Source organism: Ostrea edulis, chromosome 5 (genome assembly GCF_947568905.1).
Source record: "Ostrea edulis chromosome 5, xbOstEdul1.1, whole genome shotgun sequence".
Taxonomy (NCBI): domain Eukaryota; kingdom Metazoa; phylum Mollusca; class Bivalvia; order Ostreida; family Ostreidae; genus Ostrea; species Ostrea edulis.
In genome coordinates this window covers 68,640,200-68,665,218 of record NC_079168.1, presented here as the reverse complement: position 1 = coordinate 68,665,218, position 25,019 = coordinate 68,640,200, and the positions used below count along the sequence as shown (strand labels likewise).

The following is a 25,019-nucleotide window of genomic DNA, read 5'->3' as shown; positions in this document are numbered from 1 at the left end:
ATGTTTAAACCAAATCTCCTTATGAATTTGTAAGATATACTTTTTCTAGTTAAAAAAAATTACCATAAGTACAAAACAAAAGCCTGTAATTGAAGAAAAATTGTCCTATCAATATAACAAGAGGCCCATGGACCACATTGCTCACCTGAGTCATCTTGGCTCATATCTAAAGATTTTCCCTATATATATCAGCTTATAAAACTTTGATCCTATTGTGGCCCCAACCAACTCCTGGGGGCCATGATTTTACTAAACTTGAATCTGCACTATGTCAGGAAGCTTTCATGTAAATGTAAACTTGTCTGGCCCTGTGATTCTTCAGAAGATGTTTAATGATTTTCCATATACATTTGTATGTAAAAACTTTGATCCCCTACTGTGGCCCCATCTTACCCCCAAGGACCATGATTTTTACAAACATGAATCTGCACTATGTCAGAAAGCTTTTGTGCAAATGTAAAATTCTTTGGCCTAATGGTTTAAAAAAGAAGATTCTTTAAAAAAAATCTATTTAATGGTATGTAAAACTTTGATCCCCTATTGTGGCCCCATCCAACACCCAGGGGCCATGATTTTAACAAACTTAAATCTGCACTATGTCAGGAAGCTTTCATGTAAACCTCAGCTTTTCTGGCCCAGTGGTTCTTGAGAAGAAGATTTTTAAAGATTTTTCCTATATATTTGTATGTAAAACTTTGATCCCCTATTGTGGCCCCTTAATACCCCCAGGAGCCATGATTTTAACAACTTGAATCTGCATTATGTAAGGAAGCTTTCTAAATTTTTAAATGACCCTACCCTATTTTAGCATTTTTGTGACTATCTCGATTATCTCCCCTTTAAAGGAGGCATGGCACTTTATTTGAACAAACTTGAAAGCCATTCACCCAAGGATGCTTTCCGCCAAGTTTGTTTATAATTGGCCCAGTGGTTCTGGAGAAGAAGTCAAAAATGTAAAAACTTTACAGACAGATGGACAGACGACGGACAACAGGCGGACAACAGGCGATCAGAAAAGCTCACTTGAGCTTTCAGCTCAAGGGCTGTATGATTAAAGGTTTCCAAGAATGTGTCTTAAACTCTACATTGTATATGATGCAACTTCTCACATAATTATTCTACATGTATGGAAGTACCGACTTGACATTTTTTGTGACTAAGACTTTATGTTACTGTAAGAAATAAAGATTACTTCAAGTCTTGAAGCCCTGAGGAGTCTAGGATTGGGGTAGATGGGATTTTGGATAGAGCTTCAAATATAAACTGTAATGGCACCGGACTCCATGTGTTTTCTAGTATTGTTGTCAAGATGTTTCTAAAGAAAGATGCTGAAAAAGAATAATGAAGGTTTGTATTATGAGTTCCTTGTATATATGGGTTGTTTTTTTTAATTCTTGTCAATATTTTAAGTCCAAAATACTTTTGTTGAAAAAAGTGAAAATTTAATATTTACACAATGATGGAGAAATAAAGTAATACTTTGTGTTGGTGAATTGCCCAAGACATCCCAGCAGTTTTGGAAGAACCCAGTGAGTACCTCACCACAAGTGAGACAGGAACCTGCCGGTGCCCCATCTGGTCTGACAAATAATTTTGGTTCTTGTATTGACAGCAAGAAATCCTCACAAAAGTACTGAAAGAGACATATCTTAATTACATGTAGTCATAATTTTTCTTATCATTATGTGACAGGAATGATGGAAAATGATTGATAGGATTATCAATCCCATTTACAACTGGTCACCACAACATTTTGAGATACCTTGTCTTGACCTTGCTCAAGCATTGGACAGAGCTGGAGGTTTAACTTCAAAACTGCATCAACTGTCCATCTCACCACAAAAATACTTTCATGCATCAGTAATCTTTTGAAGATGGCAGTTAACCAGGAAGTGTGCAATACCCCTTCACCTGTAGAGGAGATCATACAATTGATCATATTTGTAAATTGATACATGGCAGGGTTGTCACTAGAAATTATTGAAGACGAGTCCCGGACTCATGGTTTATAAGCAGCTCGAGTCCCATGAAAATTTGATGAGTCTCATGCATATTTAATAATGAGTCTTATTTATGTAAGACAATTAAAATGAAAGCAGTACAAAACATATCAATTTTAAGATTTAATTCGCGACTTGGCCTCAGACGACTAATATTGTCTACGCCAACAGAATTACTTCCCCGAATCTCCTATCATCACAACAACCCTATTCAATATTAAACAGCATTTCAATCAAATTATTATTGTGATAAAATAGATGCATACTAGTTTTGTTTGCCGACGATCTGTAAAACCTACCAAAGTTTACAAACTACGTGCACGGAACTTTCAATTCCAATAAAAATGGTACAGGAAGACGTCAAACATTTATATTCAAATATAGATCCCGATTTGTAAAAAAATAAATAATTAGATTTAAAGAAATAAAAACAAATAACTGCCAGTGGCAAAATGTTCATTTTGCATCTTATCTAATTATCTCTTTAGTATAATATTCTAATTCACACCCAATATTGACTGACGCTAAACACACAAATCAGATTGGGACACTGTGAATTGGTATTAACTTGGAGTCCATGACATGTACGCGGGACTCGCCATATAAGACAAACTTGCGTCCCAAATGAATTTTCTGCGTCTAGGACGCAAATTCTTGTGTTAGTGACAACACTGCATGGGAAAAAACTTTACTATTGCAAAGTCTGCAAAGACCAACCATTCTGATCCAGCTGTGTTGCTTTGATTACTTTAGATAACCGTGGAAGTACTGGCTTTATTACATGAACCTGCAATGAAAACAATAACACATATAATTCGCAAATTTTCATCAAATTTTAAGTGATGATATTTTATGCACAAAAAGCCAAAGACAACAGAATGGAAGTCTCAAAAAAACTTTGAAAAAAATTAATTTGTCCAATTTTTATGCATGATTACTCACCGACAAGTACTTCAAGCATATGATAAAAAATGCATCACATTGGTTTACATTAAGATAATGCACGTGCAATCTCGCTAGTCATTTTAATATCGTAGATCTATTAAATAAAAACCTGTGTTTCCTCTAAAGTTTCCAGCAGCAGTATGTAGTCTTCCCAGATGTCCATTACCATGTTTCCCTCGGGGCTCCACTTGAACAAACTTTCACTCTGAACACTTAGATGACAAGAATGACAAATGTCCGTCACCCGCTTCAATAGGTACATATTTCGTTTTCTGGAGGAGGACGTTCTTAGACTTACTCCTTGCTGAATGAGTCTCCAGAAGTCATCTTTACATTTTAAGTCAAGTACTAAATTGTTATTGACTACAGGGAAAAAATGACTGGCCATTCCACATAGTAAAATGTATGGTTTTTCATTCCCTTCATCAAATTCCTCGCAAATTAATTCCCACACAGCAGAGAGTCTGTTTTGCTTTCCATTGACACTTACATTCATAAAGTTCCTTACATAATTTAATGCAATGTTTATGAGTAAGCCATCTTTCAAGAATTTTATAGACTTTACAACACTGAAATAGGCCTGAAGAAGTTTGCTTTGTAAGGAGGGTGAGAATATGCCCTGGCTGTGTTTGGATATGTGCTGTAAGACAGCAACACAGCAATAAATGTCCAAGGTCTCTCCAGCTTCAGACTGCAAGTCAGCACCCTGACAGTGTCTCTTCAACAGCCCCAGGCACTGGTCAATCAGCCTCTCTGCTCTTGCCTCCTCAGCTTTGACTAGACATGCACCACAAAGGGAGCTAACTGTAGTCAGCAGAGCCAAGTTTTCTACACGGCTGTCAAACGAGGGGTGGATCTTATACAGAATAGGTAAGCACACCACATCCAGAACCATGTGGATATGTGCAGATGTCACATCTTCTGTGGAGATGATGCTTTCTAGTAAGTAGATGAGATCGCAGAAAGCTGGGTCAGTCACCTTGTCTTCAGTTACACGAGTTTTTATGCGGCAGACCAATTGCTCAACAAGTTTTATACTGTTTATAGCTTCCGTGGCTAAGCCTTTCACTGTCAGGAAGTCCATCTTATTCTCATGATCTGTTGAAATTTGAAAAGAAATAAAACATTTTGCAAGCATGGATATAATGCACAAACTATGTTTGATTAATCCACTTATTCATAAGGCCCCAATCCACCTATATCTTTAAGCTTAGTGAAAAGTGGTACATTCATGTAATAAATCAGTCGATCATTAACAAGTCAAGCACAATCTCTTGATTTAGCTATATAGCTTTATAAAGCTATTTAAAGATAGCTTGATTAAGCTAGTTTAGATTGAATTAGATTGAATTTCTAAAGTGCAGTGGTATGGCCAAAAAGTTGCATAATAATTTTTGAATATGTTTATACTTTGAACTATAACCACAGCACTATTCTAATTAGAGTTCATATTAAACAATACTATGTTGTTGCAAGATTTTTCATGAAAAGAGAATTTCGTTTGTGTTCATAACTGTCCACTTCCCTGTGTGCGTTGAGGTATAGAAAAGTATGAAGACTTTACAATGTGTAACCTGATTGACATTGAATCCATTATTTTGTTGATTCTCATCGACTTTTATTCTATTCTGATGATTGGATAAGTTAAGTGTTCCTCAACAACTTAATAATTCTAAACATTTGACAATTGTGAATCAAAATTTTCCCTAAGGGACGTAGTATAAGAATTATTTTTTTATTACAATGTGTTGTAAGGACTTCAAGGATGAAATATGTTCACTCAGAGAAATTTGACTTTTATGCATTTAGACATTAATTTGATAAAAGATTTTAAATACATGTACATGTAGCTAAATTAAGCTGTTTCATATAGCTTTATATAGCTTTATAGCTAAACCAAGAGATTGTGCTGGACCTGATTAAAATACAATTTGATGTCTATTGTATTGTATATGAACTAGGAACATTTCCCATCTGCTTTAATTTAAATATTACAAAAGACTAAAAAGCTGTGGTGATGAAAATGGTATTAAAAATCCAATACTTCTGGCTGCCAAATTGGAAGACGATAACCTTTATGATACTGGCATACAGGAAAATTGGCAGGGACAAATAAAAAAATTAAGAAGAAAAAAATAAATCTTCCATCATTAGATATTGATGCAAACACATTTTACAATTACTTGAAGAATTACTATATTGATAATGTTAATATGCAACTTCAAAACACTGAATTCTCTAAACGTGGAAAATTACTCTTTTACAGTAAAATTAGAAAGAACTGTGAATTACAGAACTTTTTGAAATTTCTAATTGCAAAAGTAGTACGCTCTAAATTAACAAAGCTAAGGATATCTGCTCACCCTTTAGAAATCGAAACTGGTAGATATTCACAACCAAGTGTCCCAAAAGAATGTCGTTTTTGTCAGTTTTGTAAAATTACTGTTGAAGATGAGGTTAATTACATTTTATATTTGACTGCTTTACGCTTAAAGATATAAGAAAGAAATATTACCCCTTAAACATCTATTAATTCAAATGATGATATATCAAAGGAAAACAATACGCCGGTTTCGAGATACGTCCGAGTTATTTCCCTTTGGAGAACTCTCGTACATAGTAAGGCGCGAAAGAATTTGTTTACACGCGGGAGTGGGACAGATATTCATCGCAGTGTAAGTGAATGTACTCAGTAAGTTTCTCATATGCTGTTTGATAACCCGAATTCGACTGATACACAAACTAAGTAAGTGATAAGTATTTAGGGAGTAATTAAATACATAGAATTCTTATCCTATCACGTTATTTCGCTGGTCATAAGTACCATATCCAAGATATTTCTTGCAAATATGACATTGTTTGTATGTTTCCACTTCGGTAAAACATTTCTTTTGATAGTATTTAGTATTTCCCACATTTACATATTTAAAGAGAAGCCGCTTTTAATACATTTCGTCTTCCTCGTTGGCTGCATATCCACTCTGTCCCACTTAGGCATTCAAAGTTCCACTAAATGCATCTCCTATACAGAAGAGTTCGTATCTCGAAACTGGCGTATTGTAAAGTACTATGCAACCCTAAATGCTGTTCATGCTAGAACGTTATCTGAATTTTTATTTGAATGCTTTGAATTGCACAAGAAAAGTAGAGTGCTACAATTATATTACTAATATTATATATACAAAACTAAATTGTATCCATACAGTTTAATATGTCACATGTACATGTGGGGTATTGTATGTGTGTATATATAATGTGTATATGTATGTATGTATATATATTCAAATATGTATATGAACTGTTTGTACTTAGTGTATTATCATATATCTCATTGTTTAACGTGATTGTCTGCCAACATGTTTGGTGAATCAATAAATTGAATTGAATTTGTCTGAAAAAATGGCATGCCTATAAAGAACTATCTATTCAGATCAAATGGCAAGGCCTAGATCAAGTGAGACTTGAATGCCGTAGTAGCGGCCCTTCACTTTAGTGGAAGAAGAACTGTAGATAGAATGGTCTATCGTTAAAATGATAATGTCTACGGGTCTGTCCCGAGACACGTACAGTTAGAAGAACTGAAGCTACATATCTACAATTGTATCTTGTACAGGTTGGGAACACTTCCCCTATAGCGAGATATTCTCACTAAAACGCGATTATCCCTCTTTAGCGAGAAATAAATATTACCATAAACAGGTGTTTTGGCGTCTTTATTGAAAATAAGGGCAAATCCTGTGCAATGCTGAATAAGTGCGACACGCACTCAACATGATGCGCATTGTTTTTATGCAATTGACAACATAGTCATATATTTATATTACAAATCGCATTTCCTCTATGAACCAACCAATTTCAGCGTGCGACACAATCCGTTCACATTGACTATGAACGGATTATGAACTACAGTCATGGGACATAATTATTCGCCACCCCGTGCGCAAATGGCGTTGTATTTGCGATTAGGAACCGAAAATAGACCCCCGCGCTATAAATAGACAACAAATTTCCCCTTCATATTTTTACAACAGGGTCAAGCTACTAAAATTGATGACGTGTACACATACATTTTTTCGTCTGCTATGATCATAAACTTAGTAAACATTGTTGATTGAAATGGGTCGTAAAGGGAAAGAGCCGAGCATTGAAGTCAGAAATCTCATAATAACTTCACATAAAGTGAACGGAAATGTTTCTAACTTATCAAGGACTTTAGGAATACCCAGATCTACCGTGCGAAGTGTTATTAAGAAATTCAAACAGCATTCTGATGTGAAAAATCGCACGGAAAGCGGGCCGTAAGTGTCTATTCACGCAGAGGGATTCTAACAAACTTTCAAGGGTCATCAAAGGAAATCGGAGACGTACTTACAAAGACATAACAGGCATTATTAATGAAAATAGGAATCATCAATTTTGTACAAAAACTGTTGAAAGAAAAATTAAAAAAATTAGGATATGTACGGAGGGTTGCAAAGCAGAAAGTGGCAGTTCGTGAAGTGAATAAAAAAGAACGTGTAAAATGGTGCAAGGAGAGGAAATATTGGACAGTTCAGCAAGAATGGTGTAAATGGATTTTCAGTGATGAGAGTCATATTGTTATTGGGGATAACAACAAGGTATACGTGTGGCGAAAAGCGGATGAAAAATATAACCCCCAACTCGCGTGTCCTGCTCCGCGACGAAAGTTAAGTGTTATGATCTGGGGATGCATTTGTTTTCAAGGTATGGGCACTTTGACTGATATCCAAGGTAACATTAATGCTCAAAGATATATACAAATAATTGATGATGATATATGGCCAGTAATAGCCAGGCATTTCCCGGAGAACAACTACATTTTCATGGACGACGATGCCCCTGTTCATCGAGTCAAAATTATTAAAGATTATGTAGCTGACAACAACATTAATACAACAACATGGCCAGCACAGTCACCAGATTTAAATATAATAGAGAACATATGGTTACATTTGAAAAGAACACTAGAAACCCGTGTCCATTTTATAAACTCTCGACAAGATCTTATAGCGGAAATTCGGACTGTGTGGGAAAACATCCCATTAAACTATGTACAGGACCTTTATAATTCTATACCAAGGCGATTAAAGGAGGTAATCAGGATGAAAGGAAATCTGACTAAATACTGAGGTAAGATTTTAATTCTATCCACAGCAAACAACTTTTAAACTTCACCAAGTGGACGTGCGTTTCATGGCAGCCATTTTGAAAGTGGCGAATAATTATGTCCTATGACTGTAGCTTAAAGCACGCGACTGAGAGAGCATAATGAATTGAAAAAAATAGAACTGTTACATAAATCTCGCAAGTCACACCTTTGGATTAAGATTGTAAACTTACGTGGATTATCATCCTAATCTTGCAGTCTCCTACCCCCAAAATACAGTGCACCTTGTAATGTTGATAAAATGCAGGGTGAGACGAAATGTGACGTCAGGTTTATGTGTTGACATACGTCACAATAACTACTGTGACAGAGGCTAGGAGTTCGTTTTATGCAACAAAATAGAAGCAATGTAAACAAACGGTGATATAGTAAATGAATATAGATATAAGAAATAAACAGCACTTTTGAGCTGTTCATGGTCAATATGAACAGATTTGGATTTGAGGCAAATTTTCTGTGAATCGCTAGCGCGATTCACAGAATTTGCCTCAAATCCAAATCCGTTCATACTGACAATGAACAGCTCAAAAGTGATGTTCATTTCTTAAGAAATTGCATATCAAAGTTGATGCGTAAGTTGGAAGAAGTCTGAAATCCAATACACATCGTGGGTGTTTTTGTTTTGATTCATATACAGAAGTATCGGACATTTTAGCAATTTTTCTTCTTTTCACGTGAATCACGAAGAGATGTACTCCACGGGTGTTTTTCTCGGTTGTACGGGATATATTTATTCTCGCTTGAGAGGGATAATCGCGTTTTAGCGAGAATATCTCGCTATAGGGTAAGTGTTCCCAACCTGTTGGATCCAGCTTGTGTGGACAACAGCTGATCACTAAGATATATCTGCCTAGTGTACAATTTAACAAGTGAGCCGTTTCATAATCAAAGTTTTTTTTACGCACATTTCGTCGCCTGTAGCTATTCTCTGATGACAGACTATAAACTTTCCAAACAACATAAATAACACACTATCGGTATGGTCCTAACGTCCTAAAGCACCCATAACAAATGCACGTGGAACACAATATTGGAATGTTTCAGCAAAAACGATATGAATTATAATAAGCACATGTTTACTCATCTAGAAATAATAATAAAAACTAATGAAGCTCAGAAGATAATTATATCCATGGTTTTATATGAATCTAATGGTCAAAATGGATACATCACTTTGAAAAATTAAATGAAATATTTTCGTTTCATCAAATATTTTATCTCTTTAGTACGGAAGCCGATAGGTGCCATGGTATAGAATTAATATTTATTTAACTGGCGGCCGCCACTTAATTTATGTGGCGGTCGCCACTTATTAACTGGCGGCTGCCATATAAATTAACTGGCGGCCGCCACTTAATTTATATGGCGGCCGCCACTCAGTTTAAATAATTTATATGGCTGTCACCAGTTATTCAATTCCTCTCTCTTTCTCTATATCTCTCTCTCAAAGTGAAAGGGGCGCAATCCCTCCCAATGCTTAGTAATATGTATGTGATATATATATATATATATATATATATATATATATATATATATATATATATATATCACACGCACAATTAAGAGCATTAAATTATTGTTTTTCGATTGTACTGTTAAATACGTAGACCCACGGAGCTGACCCTCCATTTTTTGACAACGTTCAATTTCTATTATTTTCACATGCAAACTATAATTATTTTCACATGTGAAATAAGATTAATTGGCGGATTGGCCCCCACCCCACTCTTTTGGTAGTAGTAATGAATGGTAAAAATGTAATAATGAATGAACTGATCAATTGAAGAATGAACGGAGCCCTCTCCCTCCAATTTAGGAGTACGAAGTTTGGACAAAAGAGACATGTTAGGTTCCTTTTCTGCTTGTCAACAATTGTAGAAGACAATTTCTCCTCCGACTGTCCCTATACACTTTGAAAAACGATGCTGTGTGTTTGCGTACTATTTTAAATCTTTCCAAAATAATCACTCAGCGATACGAATTACATTGTTTTTGCAATTGGCAGCTGCCATTTATGAATTAAGTGGCGGCCGCCAGATAAAATAACTGGCGGCCGCCAGTTAATTTATATGGCGGCCACCAGTTAATAAGTGGCGGCCGCCAGTTAAATTAAGTAGCGGCCGCCATATAAATTAAGTGGCGGCCGCCAGTTAAATAAATATTAAAGGAAGTGAACATGAAAATGTGACAAAGGGTTTGAATTTGTCATTTTGATGTATTATATTCGGATTTCAAACATTTCGGTTGAGCATGTTGAGCATCACTGAAGAGACATTATTTGTCGAAATGCGCATCTGGTGCATCAAAATTGGTACCGTGTAAGTTTTACATAATGAATTCTGAAAATCATTAAGATATAGCTTTCTTTAGTAGAGAGATATTTCATAAAGATTAACTAATCTTTTCAATCCTTGGGAGCTGCTATTTTGAAAAAATTATTACCTCCCTGCTGAGTTATCTCCTAGCATCCACTAGAGGGCAGCACTGATGCTGATGTCAGTAGGACACTTTGTGTATTTTTGGCACATTGTAAGCATCAACGTTAAAATGTCATCAGCAGAAAGTGAATTAAATATGGGATATCAGTTTGAACCTGATGTTACAGAGGAAGAAATTGTTTCTCAGAATAATTCTTCTTTACCAGCTATTTATTTTAATGAGAGAGGAATTATGTACATTCAAGGGGTGTCTTTGTTGTCATGAGTTTGAACATTTTGTGTCAGATTACATGGATATACACAAAAAGTGCGGTTCTGTACACCCATATTTTGACATGGTGTGTCTAAGTCCTGTTATAATTGATACAGCTTACATTTATCCATGGATTTATGTATCCAGAGAGGAAGGGTCTCAGAGGACTTGGATAACAACTTGTTAAACAAGTAAGAAAAACACGAAAATGATAAATACCTTCTGTATTCACATGTATTAAAATCTAAACATAACATGGCATTTGTGTGTAAATATTTCCAATTACACACACACGTGATAGAATTCAGTAACAATTCTGTTGCAGGCATGCTATAAAGATTTATGGCCTATGTACAGACAGTTTATCAACTACATGAACTAGGTCAGACGCGGTCAGCTCTTGGGGGGGAAATCAGAGTAGTTTTACCCTCATTTATTGTGACATAAATTAAAGGAGCATTTCCTAAAAGCACTGCAATTATAAAGGATTTCTTGAAACCTCAGACTTTGATACAGATTCTGAATAAGTAATTTTTATTAGTGTAAATAAATAATACAGCTGTAAATTGCATCTCCGAAATTTATCTGTGGTCTATGTACATAAATTAATATTATTTTCAAATATATAAACTATATGCCTATATTGCAGTACTTTTATGACAGTCACCTTAATTATCTCTAAATATTTTAAAATCTAATAAAATTCATTGATTTGGAATCTTGAAATATAACAGTACTACCGGTAGTGCTTCTGAGTAAGTTCAGAAGTTGGAGGAGCTGGATATATTTTGTGGGAGTGTTTTCTTCTTTTTCTTAATGCATTGTAATTAGATTTGATTTCAATTCTTTTTGCACCAAAACCTTATCCATCAATTCTAATATGAATCCATAAATTTCTGCTGTATAATAGTGACCCAGTCAACAACAGCAATGTGTCTCATCTACGTCAGAGCACAGATGCATACTGGGAAATAATGGATGACCTCCATAAACCTTTAACTTAGAGTGTTTAATTGATCAAATCTCGTAATAGAAACAAGCAAATTAGATTCAGGCTACACTATTCAGTTTCAGGAGGTATTTTAAGTTTATTATGCAACAAATATTTTTTTCATGTTCACTTCCTTTAATTCTATACCCTGGCACCTATCGGCTTCCGTACTTTAGTACTTCCTACTTCCGGTTAAAATGGTACGGCAGACGTTGAATTTTATCTCTTATTTGTAAAGCTCTCTGTTTCCTCATACACATTAATATTAATCTTCGTCATGATACAGTACCTTTTAAATTGAGTATGTGTTGGCTGTTTGTAACAAGAACCACTTAGTAACATGGGTCGGAAAGAAGGGGGAGGGGCCGTATTTCGAATTTCCTCAGAGACAGAAATGGGGATCCTGATCACAGGAGTCAGCAGTTTTATCTGTAAAGGTCTACAATGTAAACAACCACTGAGCTTCGCGGTGGTTGTTGTTTACATTGTAGACCTTAATTTACAAATAAAACTGCCGACTCCTGTGTCCTAATGCAGGATATATAATCAGATAGTAGTCAAAAGTTCAGGGATTTTTTTACCCCTTGAATCCAGGGGCCAGGGTCTTCAAGTTTGGGGAAAATAGCGATATTTGATTGAAATTGGGAAATTTGTTTCATACATAAAATAAGAAAAACAAGCAAAGAGTTAACCATTTGATATTTTATTATCAATGTAGCTGGCTTTAACAAGCCTTAATTTCCGGTTTATGGCAGAGAAAAAACTGTCACAATTTTATGCAAAAAAGTGACACTGATGTTGGATGGCCCCTCATGGCATATTCTCATCAAAGCATCCATCATTTGGGAATTTTTAGGAATCATTTTGGGAAAAACACCTGCTTTTCAACATTGGGAATGGGGCCGAATTTCGGCCCTCTACAGACCCTAAAAAAATCTCTGAAGTTCCAGGGCTGTCCCTATTTTTTGAAATGGAAAAGTGCCAATTTGATCTCATCCTTCTCTTTGAAAATTTTCTTGATTCGACATGTCTTCTTATATGACATCATGTAATATTGCCTTCTTATCTCAATATTCTTGCATGAAATGTCTTCTTTTGTTAATCTGTGATATGTCTGTGTATATGCATGCTATGTGTTTTAAATTGTCTTTGAATATGTATTGGTTAAAAAGCTCTACAGAGCTTGTGCTGACTTGTTAAATGTATGTAGTACTGACTTGAAGTAAAATTTACTGGCTTACTAAATACTTGCTCACTTACTTTTGGTTAAAGAAATGAAATTGACATGCTGACTCATTAAAACATTGTAAGTTCTGGAGTAAACCTTGTTGGCTCTTTATCTGCCCTTTTAATCTATTCAACAATTGTTGTGATACTGATTTCAATATATTTCAGGCACAAAATGTTCAAGTCTGTGATATTTCTGCAGAGGTCGTTGACAGGTTGAAAAAGTTCAGATTTAGAAAAGAAAAAAATGTTGCTGCTATAATATGTGAGTTGATATTTATCAAAATGAACCATACATCTGCATGTGTCAATGAATGAAAGGGGTTAGAAAATAGTACAGTACTTAGTATGAGTAGCAAAAGATATAAAGAATGTGTCAATGCAAAATAAATGGTGAATATACATTATAGTTTATTATTCATATGTTGGTATAATACTGATACTGTCCATTTACTTTTGTATATACATGATTAGCATTCATATATGTATGTACTTGTTTCCCCAACATGCTGCATCCACATGCAGTTTGCAGTCTATGTAACCTGTAGTTAATGTTGTAAACTTTCTTTCTTTTTTGAATTTCCTTCTTTATAAACTGTCTTACTGTTATGCCCTCTGAGCCCAAAATTGGAATAAACTTATCTTATCTTATACAGCTGAAATAAAAATATTTAAATTTAAAAAGAACAGTCACTGTTGCAAAACAAATGGTCATCAGTGCAAATGAACCAGTCATCTATAAGACAGATATTCTCCAAATTGATGCTGATTTGTATTTCATTTTGGTATTCAGACAATTCAGCTCAAATAAAGTGACAATTTAGCCCAGGGACCATTCAGTTTGGTTTGAATGAATCATTGCATGAAACATACAAACAGATTCATTCAGTTTGCTTTGGTGGCTGTTCATTTTGCAACAGTGACCATACATTTTGCAACTTTAATGTAATACCTTTTATTTTGCATTGAATCTGTTGGGTTTTTTTTAGCTGTATATTTTGTTATTCATTCTTTATTTTTTAAAAGAACAGAGTTTGTGGTGGTGGTCATCAGATTTATGTACATGTGATATACAGGTGACTCTCGATCACTCAAACTTTGATCTCTCGATGTTCACCATCTCCCGAAGTGAAATCATGGTCCCGATTTTTCTCTCTATATAACTAAGCAAATTTACTGTTGATCTCTTGAACTTTCAATCTTTCAAACTTCTCAATCCCTCGAAGGGAAGTTGGGTCCCGTAAAACACATTTCATTTTTTTTTCACTCTTGATCTCTTGGTAGCATACACACACTGATATCCAAACATATAATTATTTCTGCTTGGACCTTACCTGGATTTTGTTGAATGCTGGAGGCTAGTGTGGTTATGGTAATTAGGTGTACTTATAGGTGATACAGGGATAATTGTTTAATTGGTCAATTTTAACCCTACACTGGGGTCTTGTGATGATTAAAATTCATATATAATCTGACTATGAATAATATATATAATTTGTTTGAACTTGACAAGGAGAAAGAGTAACTTTGAGAAATTAACTTAGAGACACTAATTTGGAGATCGTGACCAAGTTCCTTCTCTCCTCCTGGAGAATAGGGCGCATTTTCCAGTTTTTCTCATCTTGTGCAGCTCTTGCTGTTTCAGTCCGGTTTGTAAACCCAATACGCCAGTTTCGAGATTAGAGCTCTCCTGTGTAGGGGGTGCATTTAGTGGAACTTTGAATGCTTAGGTGGGACAGAGTGGTACCACAGTCAGTGAGAAAGACGATAAAATGTATAAAAAGGACTTCTTATTAAATACTTGTTATAAGAAATGTAAAATACTGTCAAAAGAAATGTTTTACTAAAGTGGAAACATAAATACAATGTTATATTTCCAAGCAATGTCCTGGATATGATAGCTAGGAGCAACAAAATAACGTGATATAATAAGAATTCTAAGTATTTAATTAGTTCTTAAATACTTATCATTTACTTAGTTTGTGTATCAGTCAAAATTGGGTGATGAAACTGCATATGATAAACTTACTGAGCAGATTCACTTATGCAGTGATGAATATCTGTCCCACTCCCGCGTGTAAACAAGTTGTTTTGCACCTTACTAAGTACGAGAGTTCTCCAAAGGGAAATAACTTGGACATATCTCAAAACCGGCGTATTTGGAGATCTACAGACTGTTAAATTTCCTGAGTTTGTTCTTTGTGTAAAATCTGAACCATATGGTCGGACCTTCAATTTCCGGATTTCCATCTCTTGAATTAACTCTCGAAGTTTTATCAAGGTCCCCTGAACTTCGAAATTTCAAGAGTCACCTGTAATTATCAAAGATTTCTCTTTTTTTAAAATTTGACATGATTACTTTAATAGTGAGCTTTTTTTCCCACTAAACTTAGATGAATGTCCTTAATCTTTTTGAACATCTTAGCTTACATATATCTAACATTTTGATTATCATTTCAGTGAAAGTTGACAAAAATACTATGAAAATCATCATTGAAGAAGAATATGAGGTAATGAATTAAGTGTTTAGAAGGCTGAGGTAATGGATTTAGTGTTTAGATAGTTGAGGTAATTATGATTAATATATAATGCAGAGAAACTTATATATATGTATTTTATGTTTTTATATACATGTAAGTTGTCAATGTCATTAGAAACGTAACAGACTGCTTAAAATAAAACCTCTCACTTTCTGCATTAATCTGATCCCCGCAATAACAATCAGAATAACAAAACATGATGAAGGCCTGATCCTAATCTGACTGACCCCACTGTAGCTGTAAGATTATGCCTTTGATTGACATTTCTCCAGGATTGTGAAATAGATGAGCTACAGTCAGAATTGCCTGTGTCCCAGCCTCGCTACGTAGTGATTAGTTATGTCAGACATCATAATGACGGCAGGACTTCCTATCCACTGTGCTTTATCTTCAGTAGTCCCTCAGGTCAGTAATACAATTCTCTCGATCACAGCTTATGTTCAACGCTTTCACAATAAGCACATGTAAACACATAAACTATACAAAAATTCATCACTCGATCACAGCTTATGTTCAACGCTTTCACAATACGCACATGTAAACATATAAACTATACAAAAATTCATCACTCGATCACATCTTATGTTCAATGCTTTAACAATAAGTACATGTAAACACATAAACTATACACAAACACATGACATGTAAACACATAAACTATACACAAACACATGACATGTAAACACACATAAACTATGCACAAACACATCACATGTAAACACACATAAACTATACACAAACACATCTCATGTAAACACATAAACTATACAAAAACACATCACATGTAAACACATAAACTATACACAAACACATCACATGAAAACACACATACACTATACACAAACACATCACATGTAAACACACATAAACTATACACAAACACATCACATGTAAACACACATAAACTATACACAAACACATCACATATAAACACACATAAACTATACACAAACACATCACATGTAAACACACATAAACTATACACAAACACATCACATGTAAACACACATAAACTATGCACAAACACATCTCATGTAAACACATAAACTATACACAAACACATCTCATGTAAACACATAAACTATACACAAACACATCACATGTAAACACACATAAACTATGCACAAACACATCACATATAAACACATAAACTATACACAAACACATCACATGTAAACACACATAAACTATACACAAACACATCACATGTAAACACACATAAACTATACACAAACACATCACATATAAACACACATAAACTATACACAAACACATCACATGTAAACACACATAAACTATACACAAACACATCACATGTAAACACACATAAACTATGCACAAACACATCTCATGTAAACACATAAACTATACACAAACACATCTCATGTAAACACATAAACTATACACAAACACATCTCATGTAAACACACATAAACTATGCACAAACACATCACATGTAAACACACATAAACTATACACAAACACATCACATGTAAACACATACACTATACACAAACACATCACATATAAACACACATACACTATACACAAACACATCACATGTAAACACATACACTATACACAAACACATCACATGTAAACACACATAAACTATACATAAACACATCACATATAAACACACATAAACTATACACTAACACATCACATATAAACACATAAACTATACACAAACACATCTCATGTAAACACATAAACTATACACAAACACATCTCATGTAAACACACATAAACTATGCACAAACACATCTCATGTAAACACATAAACTATACACAAACACATCTCATGTAAACACATAAACTATACACAAACACATCTCATGTAAACACACATAAACTATGCACAAACACATCACATGTAAACACACATAAACTATGCACAAACACATCTCATGTAAACACATAAACTATACACAAACACATCACATGTAAACACACATACACTATACACAAACACATCTCATGTAAACACACATAAACTATACACAAACACATCACATATAAACACATACACTATACACAAACACATCACATGTAAACACACATAAACTATACATAAACACATCACATGTAAACACACATACACTATACACAAACACATCACATGTAAACACATAAACTATTCACAAACATATCACATGTAAACACATAAATTATACACAAACACATCACATGTAAACACACATAAACTATACACAAACACATCACATATAAACACATACACTATACACAAACACATCACATGTAAACACACATAAACTATACACAAACACATCACATGTAAACACACATAAACTATACACAAACACATCACATGTAAACACACATAAACTATACACAAACACATCACATGTAAACACATAAATTATACACAAACACATCTCATGTAAACACACATAAACTATACACAAACACATCACATGTAAACACACATAAACTATACACAAACACATCACATATAAACACATACACTATACACAAACACATCACATGTAAACACACATAAACTATACACAAACACATCTCATGTAAACACATAAACTATACACAAACACATCACATGTAAACACACATAAACTATACATAAACACATCACATGTAAACACATAAACTATACACAAACACATCACATGTAAACACACATAAACTATACACAAACACATCACATGTAAACACACATACACTATACACAAACACATCACATGTAAACACACATAAACTATACACAAACACATCACATGTAAACACACATAAACTATACACAAACACATCACATATAAACACATACACTATACACAAACACATCACATGTAAACACACATAAACTATACACAAACACATCTCATGTAAACACACATAAACTATACACAAACACATCACATATAAACACATACACTATACACAAACACATCACATGTAAACACACATAAACTATACACAAACACATCTCATGTAAACACATAAACTATACACAAACACATCACATGTAAACACACATAAACTATACATAAACACATCACATGTAAACACATAAACTATACACAAACACATCACATGTAAACACACATAAACTATACACAAACACATCACATGTAAACACACATACACTATACACAAACACATCACATGTAAACACACATAAACTATACACAAACACATCACATGTAAACACACATAAACTATACACAAACACATCACATATAAACACATACACTATACACAAACACATCACATGTAAACACACATAAACTATACACAAACACATCTCATGTAAACACACATAAACTATACACAAACACATCACATATAAACACATACACTATACACAAACACATCACATGTAAACACACATAAACTATACACAAACACATCACATGTAAACACACATAAACTATACACAAACACATCTCATGTAAACACACATAAACTATACACAAACACATCACATATAAACACATACACTATACACAAACACATCACATGTAAACACACATAAACTATACACAAACACATCACATGTAAACACACATAAACTATACACAAACACATCACATGTAAACACACATAAACTATACACAAACACATCACATGTAAACACACATAAACTATACACAAACACATCTCATGTAAACACATACACTATACACAAACACATCACATGTAAACACACATAAACTATACACAAACACATCTCATGTAAACACATACACTATACACAAACACATCACATATAAACACATACACTATACACAAACACATCACATGTAAACACACATAAACTATACACAAACACATCACATATAAACACACATAAACTATACACAAACACATCACATGTAAACACACATAAACTATACACAAACACATCACATGTAAACACACATAAACTATACACAAACACATCACATGTAAACACACATAAACTATACACAAACACATAAACTATACACAAACACATCACATGTAAACACACATAAACTATACACAAACACATCACATGTAAACACACATAAACTATACACAAACACATCACATGTAAACACACATAAACTATACACAAACACATCACATGTAAACACACATAAACTATACACAAACACATCACATGTAAAAACATAAACTATACACAAACACATCACATGTAAACACATAAACTATATACAAACACATCTCATGTAAACACATAAACTATACACAAACACATCACATGTAAACACACATAAACTATACACAAACACATCACATGTTAATACATACACTATACACAAACACATCACATGTAAACACACATAAACTATACACAAACACATCTCTTGTAAACACATAAACTATACACAAACACATCACATGTAAACACACATACACTATACACAAACACATCACATGTAAACACATACACTATACACAAACACATCACATATAAACACATACACTATACACAAACACATCACATGTAAACACACATAAACTATACACAAACACATCACATGTAAACACATAAACTATACACTAACACATCACATGTAAACACACATAAACTATACACAAACACATCACATGTAAACACATACACTATATACAAACACATCACATGTAAACACACATAAACTATACACAAACACATCACATGTAAACACACATAAACTATACACAAACACATCACATGTAAACACATAAACTATACACAAACACATCACATGTAAACACATACACTATACACAAACACATCACATGTAAACACATAAATTATACACAAACACATCACATGTAAACATGTAAACTATACACAAACACATCACATTGAGACAATCAAAACATGGAATTTTAAGAAGAAAATGACTGTCAATTGGAGGATGAATCCTTGAAGTTGACTTTTACTTTAGTTCATATTTCTAATTGATAGAAACACAATGAATTTCAAAACATGAATTTATGACATGCATTCCATTTTATGGAACTGAGCTATATTTTTACATGAATAACATTGCATGTATTTTGAAATCATGACCTATTCATTAAAAACTCATAATAGTATTGCAAGTCGGGGGGGGATGCAATGGACCACACTGGTATTCGAACCTGGTCCTCTGAATCTCTAGTCAGGTGCTGTATTAATTGAGCAATGTGGCACTGGTAATCGAACCTCTCTGACTGCCACGATAGCCATTCACAGATCCTCTTATACAAGAATTCATGAATCAATGTACAATACTAACTTGTCATTACTAAATCTGTTATTAACACTTTCAATTATGAATTTTAATACTTAGCTTTCTTCAATTTTGTAGTTGTTGAATGGAAAGACTTGCTTTATCTTCAGCCAAATATGTTATGAAAATTTAAGATAAATCCAACTAGAAGTTTAAGTTAAATTGTGTAACTCACAAGTTTTTACACCTTCACAAAATTCACAACTTGTCGTTCAAGTTTCAGACTTGGAATTGTCTTAGGAGAAAAGAAAACATTATAAAATCCCTCCAGAGCCTTTCATTGTCCTAAGTAATAAACACTTACTAATAGAATTATAGAAATAGTACAAAATATTTAAATATCCCGTAGGTTATATTTTACCTATAGGTAGCTGGATCAAACCATTATAATTGAAAGGGTTGTTTACTACGTGTATTCTACACGTGACAAACACACAACACAGGGTTAGTAAAGTGCATGTGTCTGGAGTGAATCAATGAACTGCTATACTGAAATAATTCAAAGTGTAATAAACAAAATTTGAAACTATGCACAACTACCACAAGGTCACAGACTATTTCTCGCAGTCATTCGCACAAGCTACAGACACAAAGTGAGTGATGAGCTTGACCTTTTGTTGCATCTGTTGAGGTACAGTTTTATCTCCCGCAGATGAATTAGGGTCAATGCACTATAGTGGCGGTCAGATGGGTTCGATCGCTGATGACCAGATAGCGCACATGACTAGAGATTCAGGGGGCCTGGGTTCAAATCCCGATCTGGTTGCATTTTCTCACTGACTGTTTCATTTGGTGCAGTAGACCAGCCCCTGGAACTAACAGTTGAAAATGTCTACCAGAGGATAAAGAATTTCAGTTTTGTGATGTTTTCAAAGTGTGAAGACATTGTGGTAGTCAGTAGTGATGAAATGATTGTCGCTGACAATTGATTGTCAATCTTTTTGGCTCGTCAATTCCGATAATCAACTCCATTTTTCATTATGGATTGTCGCCCGAACACAAAGCCACCATTAATGAATCAACTACATATGCATTAATTAATACATTTGAAAAGGTCATAGATATTGAATGTGACTGCTTCAAATGTAAATGTTAAAAGTATATTTCTGTTTTAAAAATACATGAGGATATACAATGCTTCACATGCCTGCATATTTTTTATGAAGAGCTAACACATTTTATGAAGTGTGCTGGCATGAAGTGTCGCAGTTCATGCTCTCATTTATTTTCAAAAATTAAATTTATTTCTTGAATATCACCAGTACTGTTATACATCTATACAAAGGTTTTCATCATAGGAATACCAATAGCTTCATGAGGTATTTACACACACATGTATTGTTTTACAAATTAATAGCTTTTTCCAGGAGGATCCAAAAGTTTGCCATTTCTGAGGTGTTTAAATTATATGACATTGCGATTTCATTTCAAGTAATTTAAACCAAGGTAAATCTTGAAAACAGTTGTCAAGCATCACTGATAAGTGATGGAAGTAAAGACATGAATTGTTCCTCCTTGTGATGACAATTCTGATTGGCTTATCATTTTACAGGTTGCCCACCAGAACAGAAGATGATGTATGCAGGGAGCGTTCTTAATTTAGTCCAGTCCCTTGGCTTGACAAAGGTATGAAATATGCGTTTTCTTTGTTTCGGAAAAGCTTAGCACGCGTCGGTGATTCAGATGACAATAGGAATTTTGTAATACAAGTCTATAATTTTGTAACAGACTTTTGATTTCTATAATTTTGTTACATCTAGGATTTTGTTACAGACTTCTGACAATAGAAATTTTGTAATACAGGGCCGGGTTTCACAAAACTATCTTAAGATCTGACTTATGACAATCATAAGATACGACAGTACTGTTTCACAAAACTATCTTAACTTCAAGAAATCTTAAGATAGATCTTAGGACATTGTTATACTCGTTACATTGTAAAATACTGTGTTACCTTTACAATCTTTTAACTGCATGGATGAATTTAAATGTTACATGTATATGAAAGATTGAAGTACCTAAAACTATAAATAGGAAATTGAAATATTATGATTTTAGGCATTTGTAATCATTTAATATATTCATAAAATTTAATACATTGTACTTCTTTTTTTAAATCATTTGAACTTACACTTTATTTTGTATTTCAAAAGTTACACTCGGTTTGTGTACTATTTGGTTTCAGAAATTGTGATACAAAAATGAAAACATTGAATGATATTTTGATAGAAACACTCTATCAAAGTCTGATATATATATATTTTTAATTCCTCTCCCATTCCTCTCTTATAAACATTTGCATAACTAATTTTGAATATATAAAGAAAAAAGACATTAGGATTGATGCATTTGTTACAAGTTAGCAATGCCACACTTGTTTTATTCAACAAAATAATATACTGAATACAAAAAAGGTATTCCGTAAACGAGAGCGTGGGTGGGTAGGGAAAACCAAAGACACAGGTAATACTTAAGCAAATTTATAACGAACGTCACATTAATTGAACAAAATGCATACGTGTGTTCGACTATGCATGTATACTGGGCGCAAAAGCTTTCTTATGTAAAAAAGCCAGTAACTGAATGAAATGAAATAGTACGAAAACTAACCAAAACATAAAAAACATGAAGAAATAGATTCACCCTACACTGCTTTTGTGTCTACAAACAATAAATGAAAAGTATTTAAATATGTTTACTAGTGACCACATAGCGGCTATGAAGTCTGTGTTCATGCACTCGGACAACTGGGTGTCAAAAGACTTAAGATGTCCATGAAACGATGTCCATACTTTTCAGTTACTGAAATATCAGTATTGTTTGACGAGGTGGTGAAAAGAAAAGACATTTGTTTTTAAAACAAAACTAAAGTTCCAATGTTATGAAGGAAACTTTGGGAGGTGTCACTTCTAGAGTAAATACTGTAAATTCAGATTATGTCCGGTCGGGGGAAGAAATGAAGAAAAAATTGACATGCCCAAACAGCGAAAGTAGGAAAAAGTTAGCTGTGGTATATTCTAAATGAATATTGAGTTCATGATAAAGATTAAATGTTGCGGTATACGAAGCTTATTAATGATGTCCACATCCTCCATATAGTCAAATAGATTGTTTCTGTCCCTGAAACCATGTTCCCCCCGGATAAGCTACCTATCTTTTAGCACAACATACATGTAGTTCAGTATAGACTTAATACAAGTCTTAAGATGTCTTAAGATTTCTAACAATGTTAAAATTATCTTAAGATATGGCAGTTTTGTGAAACAGCTAGGATGGATCTTATGACATATTTTGGTTTTTGTGAAACTGGCCCCTGGTCATTAATTTTATTAGATAATGTACAACAGATCTATAATTTTGTTACAGACTTTTAATTTCTATGATTTCACTACAGACTTATGACATCAGGAATCCAGAGGAATTCACAGAGGAATGGCTACTGGAACAGTTGGGGAAAGTGTAACAGATTTCAACCAGACAAAGAAATGGTCAAACTAACCACCCACACGCAGATCACCAGTTCAATCCAATCATATCTTTTGATTCACTCTTGTAGGGCAGTGAACTATGTGAATGCATCAAAGGAACTAATTTTAATCAAACTGATCACATGTTCTGAACATTATGCAAAATGAAACTTCCTCATGAAGTGGTCAGTGAGCTGGACTAACTCATACCGCAGTTTACACTCCACAGGACTTACAAGGGACCATGTCTTGATGTACTCTGCTTTATTTTACGTCTGCTTTTTTTTTTTATTATTCGAAACCATGTTTTGTATCATTTTTATAGAATTCATCAGATTTTTCTGTCAAAGCATATGTATGTAAATAAATCTGTTAAAACTTTTCTCATTTTCTTCGCATTCACTTGTAGACATATGCATGGATTTTCCTAAGGCCATGAAAGCTTTGTACACCACTTAGAGTTACAAACGACCATATTTGATAATCCTACAGAACCCATGAGAGGATAACATATTTTTAGCTATAGATCCTCTCCTGGTTATTTTCATAGATTCTTGTCGAAATCGATTTTCATGCTACTTTGAATTCTAATGAGTATATCATTGTTATGGCAAGGTTATGGTTTCTGCAGTTTGAATTTCAAGGTTTTAGACTACAACGAAAATTGAACTGCAGCTAAAACAAGGTTGTACACCAGGCATGTAGCTGCCTATACGCAAGTACACAACTGTGTACACATCAT

At 33.9% G+C, this 25,019-nt stretch overlaps 2 protein-coding genes across 4 annotated transcripts in view; one reads left to right on the top strand and one right to left on the bottom strand.

Annotated features, from left to right (window-relative positions):
* Positions 1-9,165, bottom strand: part of LOC125649020 (probable methyltransferase TARBP1) — a 35,565-nt gene extending 26,400 nt beyond the window's left edge. For 2 of the 3 annotated variants that reach the window (XM_048876221.2, XM_048876222.2), the window contains exons 1-6: positions 9,039-9,165; positions 3,055-4,043; positions 2,718-2,787; positions 1,763-1,911; positions 1,480-1,633; positions 1,193-1,328 (exon numbers count right to left, since the gene is read on the bottom strand). In XM_048876221.2, the coding sequence (XP_048732178.2) occupies positions 1,193-1,328; positions 1,480-1,633; positions 1,763-1,911; positions 2,718-2,787; positions 3,055-4,029 (1,484 nt within the window). In that variant the 5' untranslated portion in view covers positions 4,030-4,043; positions 9,039-9,165. Of the gene's footprint in view, positions 1-1,192; positions 1,329-1,479; positions 1,634-1,762; positions 1,912-2,717; positions 2,788-3,054; positions 4,044-8,306; positions 8,409-9,038 lie in introns of those variants that run through there. The other variant, XM_056165297.1, reaches the window with a different exon arrangement.
* A 2,729-nt stretch (positions 9,166-11,894) lies between these two features.
* LOC125649039 (glia maturation factor beta-like) lies at positions 11,895-24,659 on the top strand. The gene is made up of 6 exons (XM_048876253.2): positions 11,895-12,015; positions 13,211-13,307; positions 15,503-15,552; positions 15,855-15,987; positions 22,363-22,436; positions 24,205-24,659. Exons 1-6 carry the CDS (start codon positions 12,013-12,015, stop codon positions 24,271-24,273), a joined length of 426 nt encoding a protein of 141 aa, XP_048732210.1. The 5' UTR covers positions 11,895-12,012; the 3' UTR covers positions 24,274-24,659.
* Positions 24,660-25,019: the final 360 nt, after the last annotated feature.

Excerpts from the sequence above, each read along its gene's own strand:
- LOC125649039 (XM_048876253.2), top strand. Across the intron at positions 15,553-15,854 it reads TCATTGAAGAAGAATATGAG|GATTGTGAAATAGATGAGCT; the intron begins GTAATGAATTAA and ends ACATTTCTCCAG. Across the intron at positions 15,988-22,362 it reads TATCTTCAGTAGTCCCTCAG|GTTGCCCACCAGAACAGAAG; the intron begins GTCAGTAATACA and ends ATCATTTTACAG.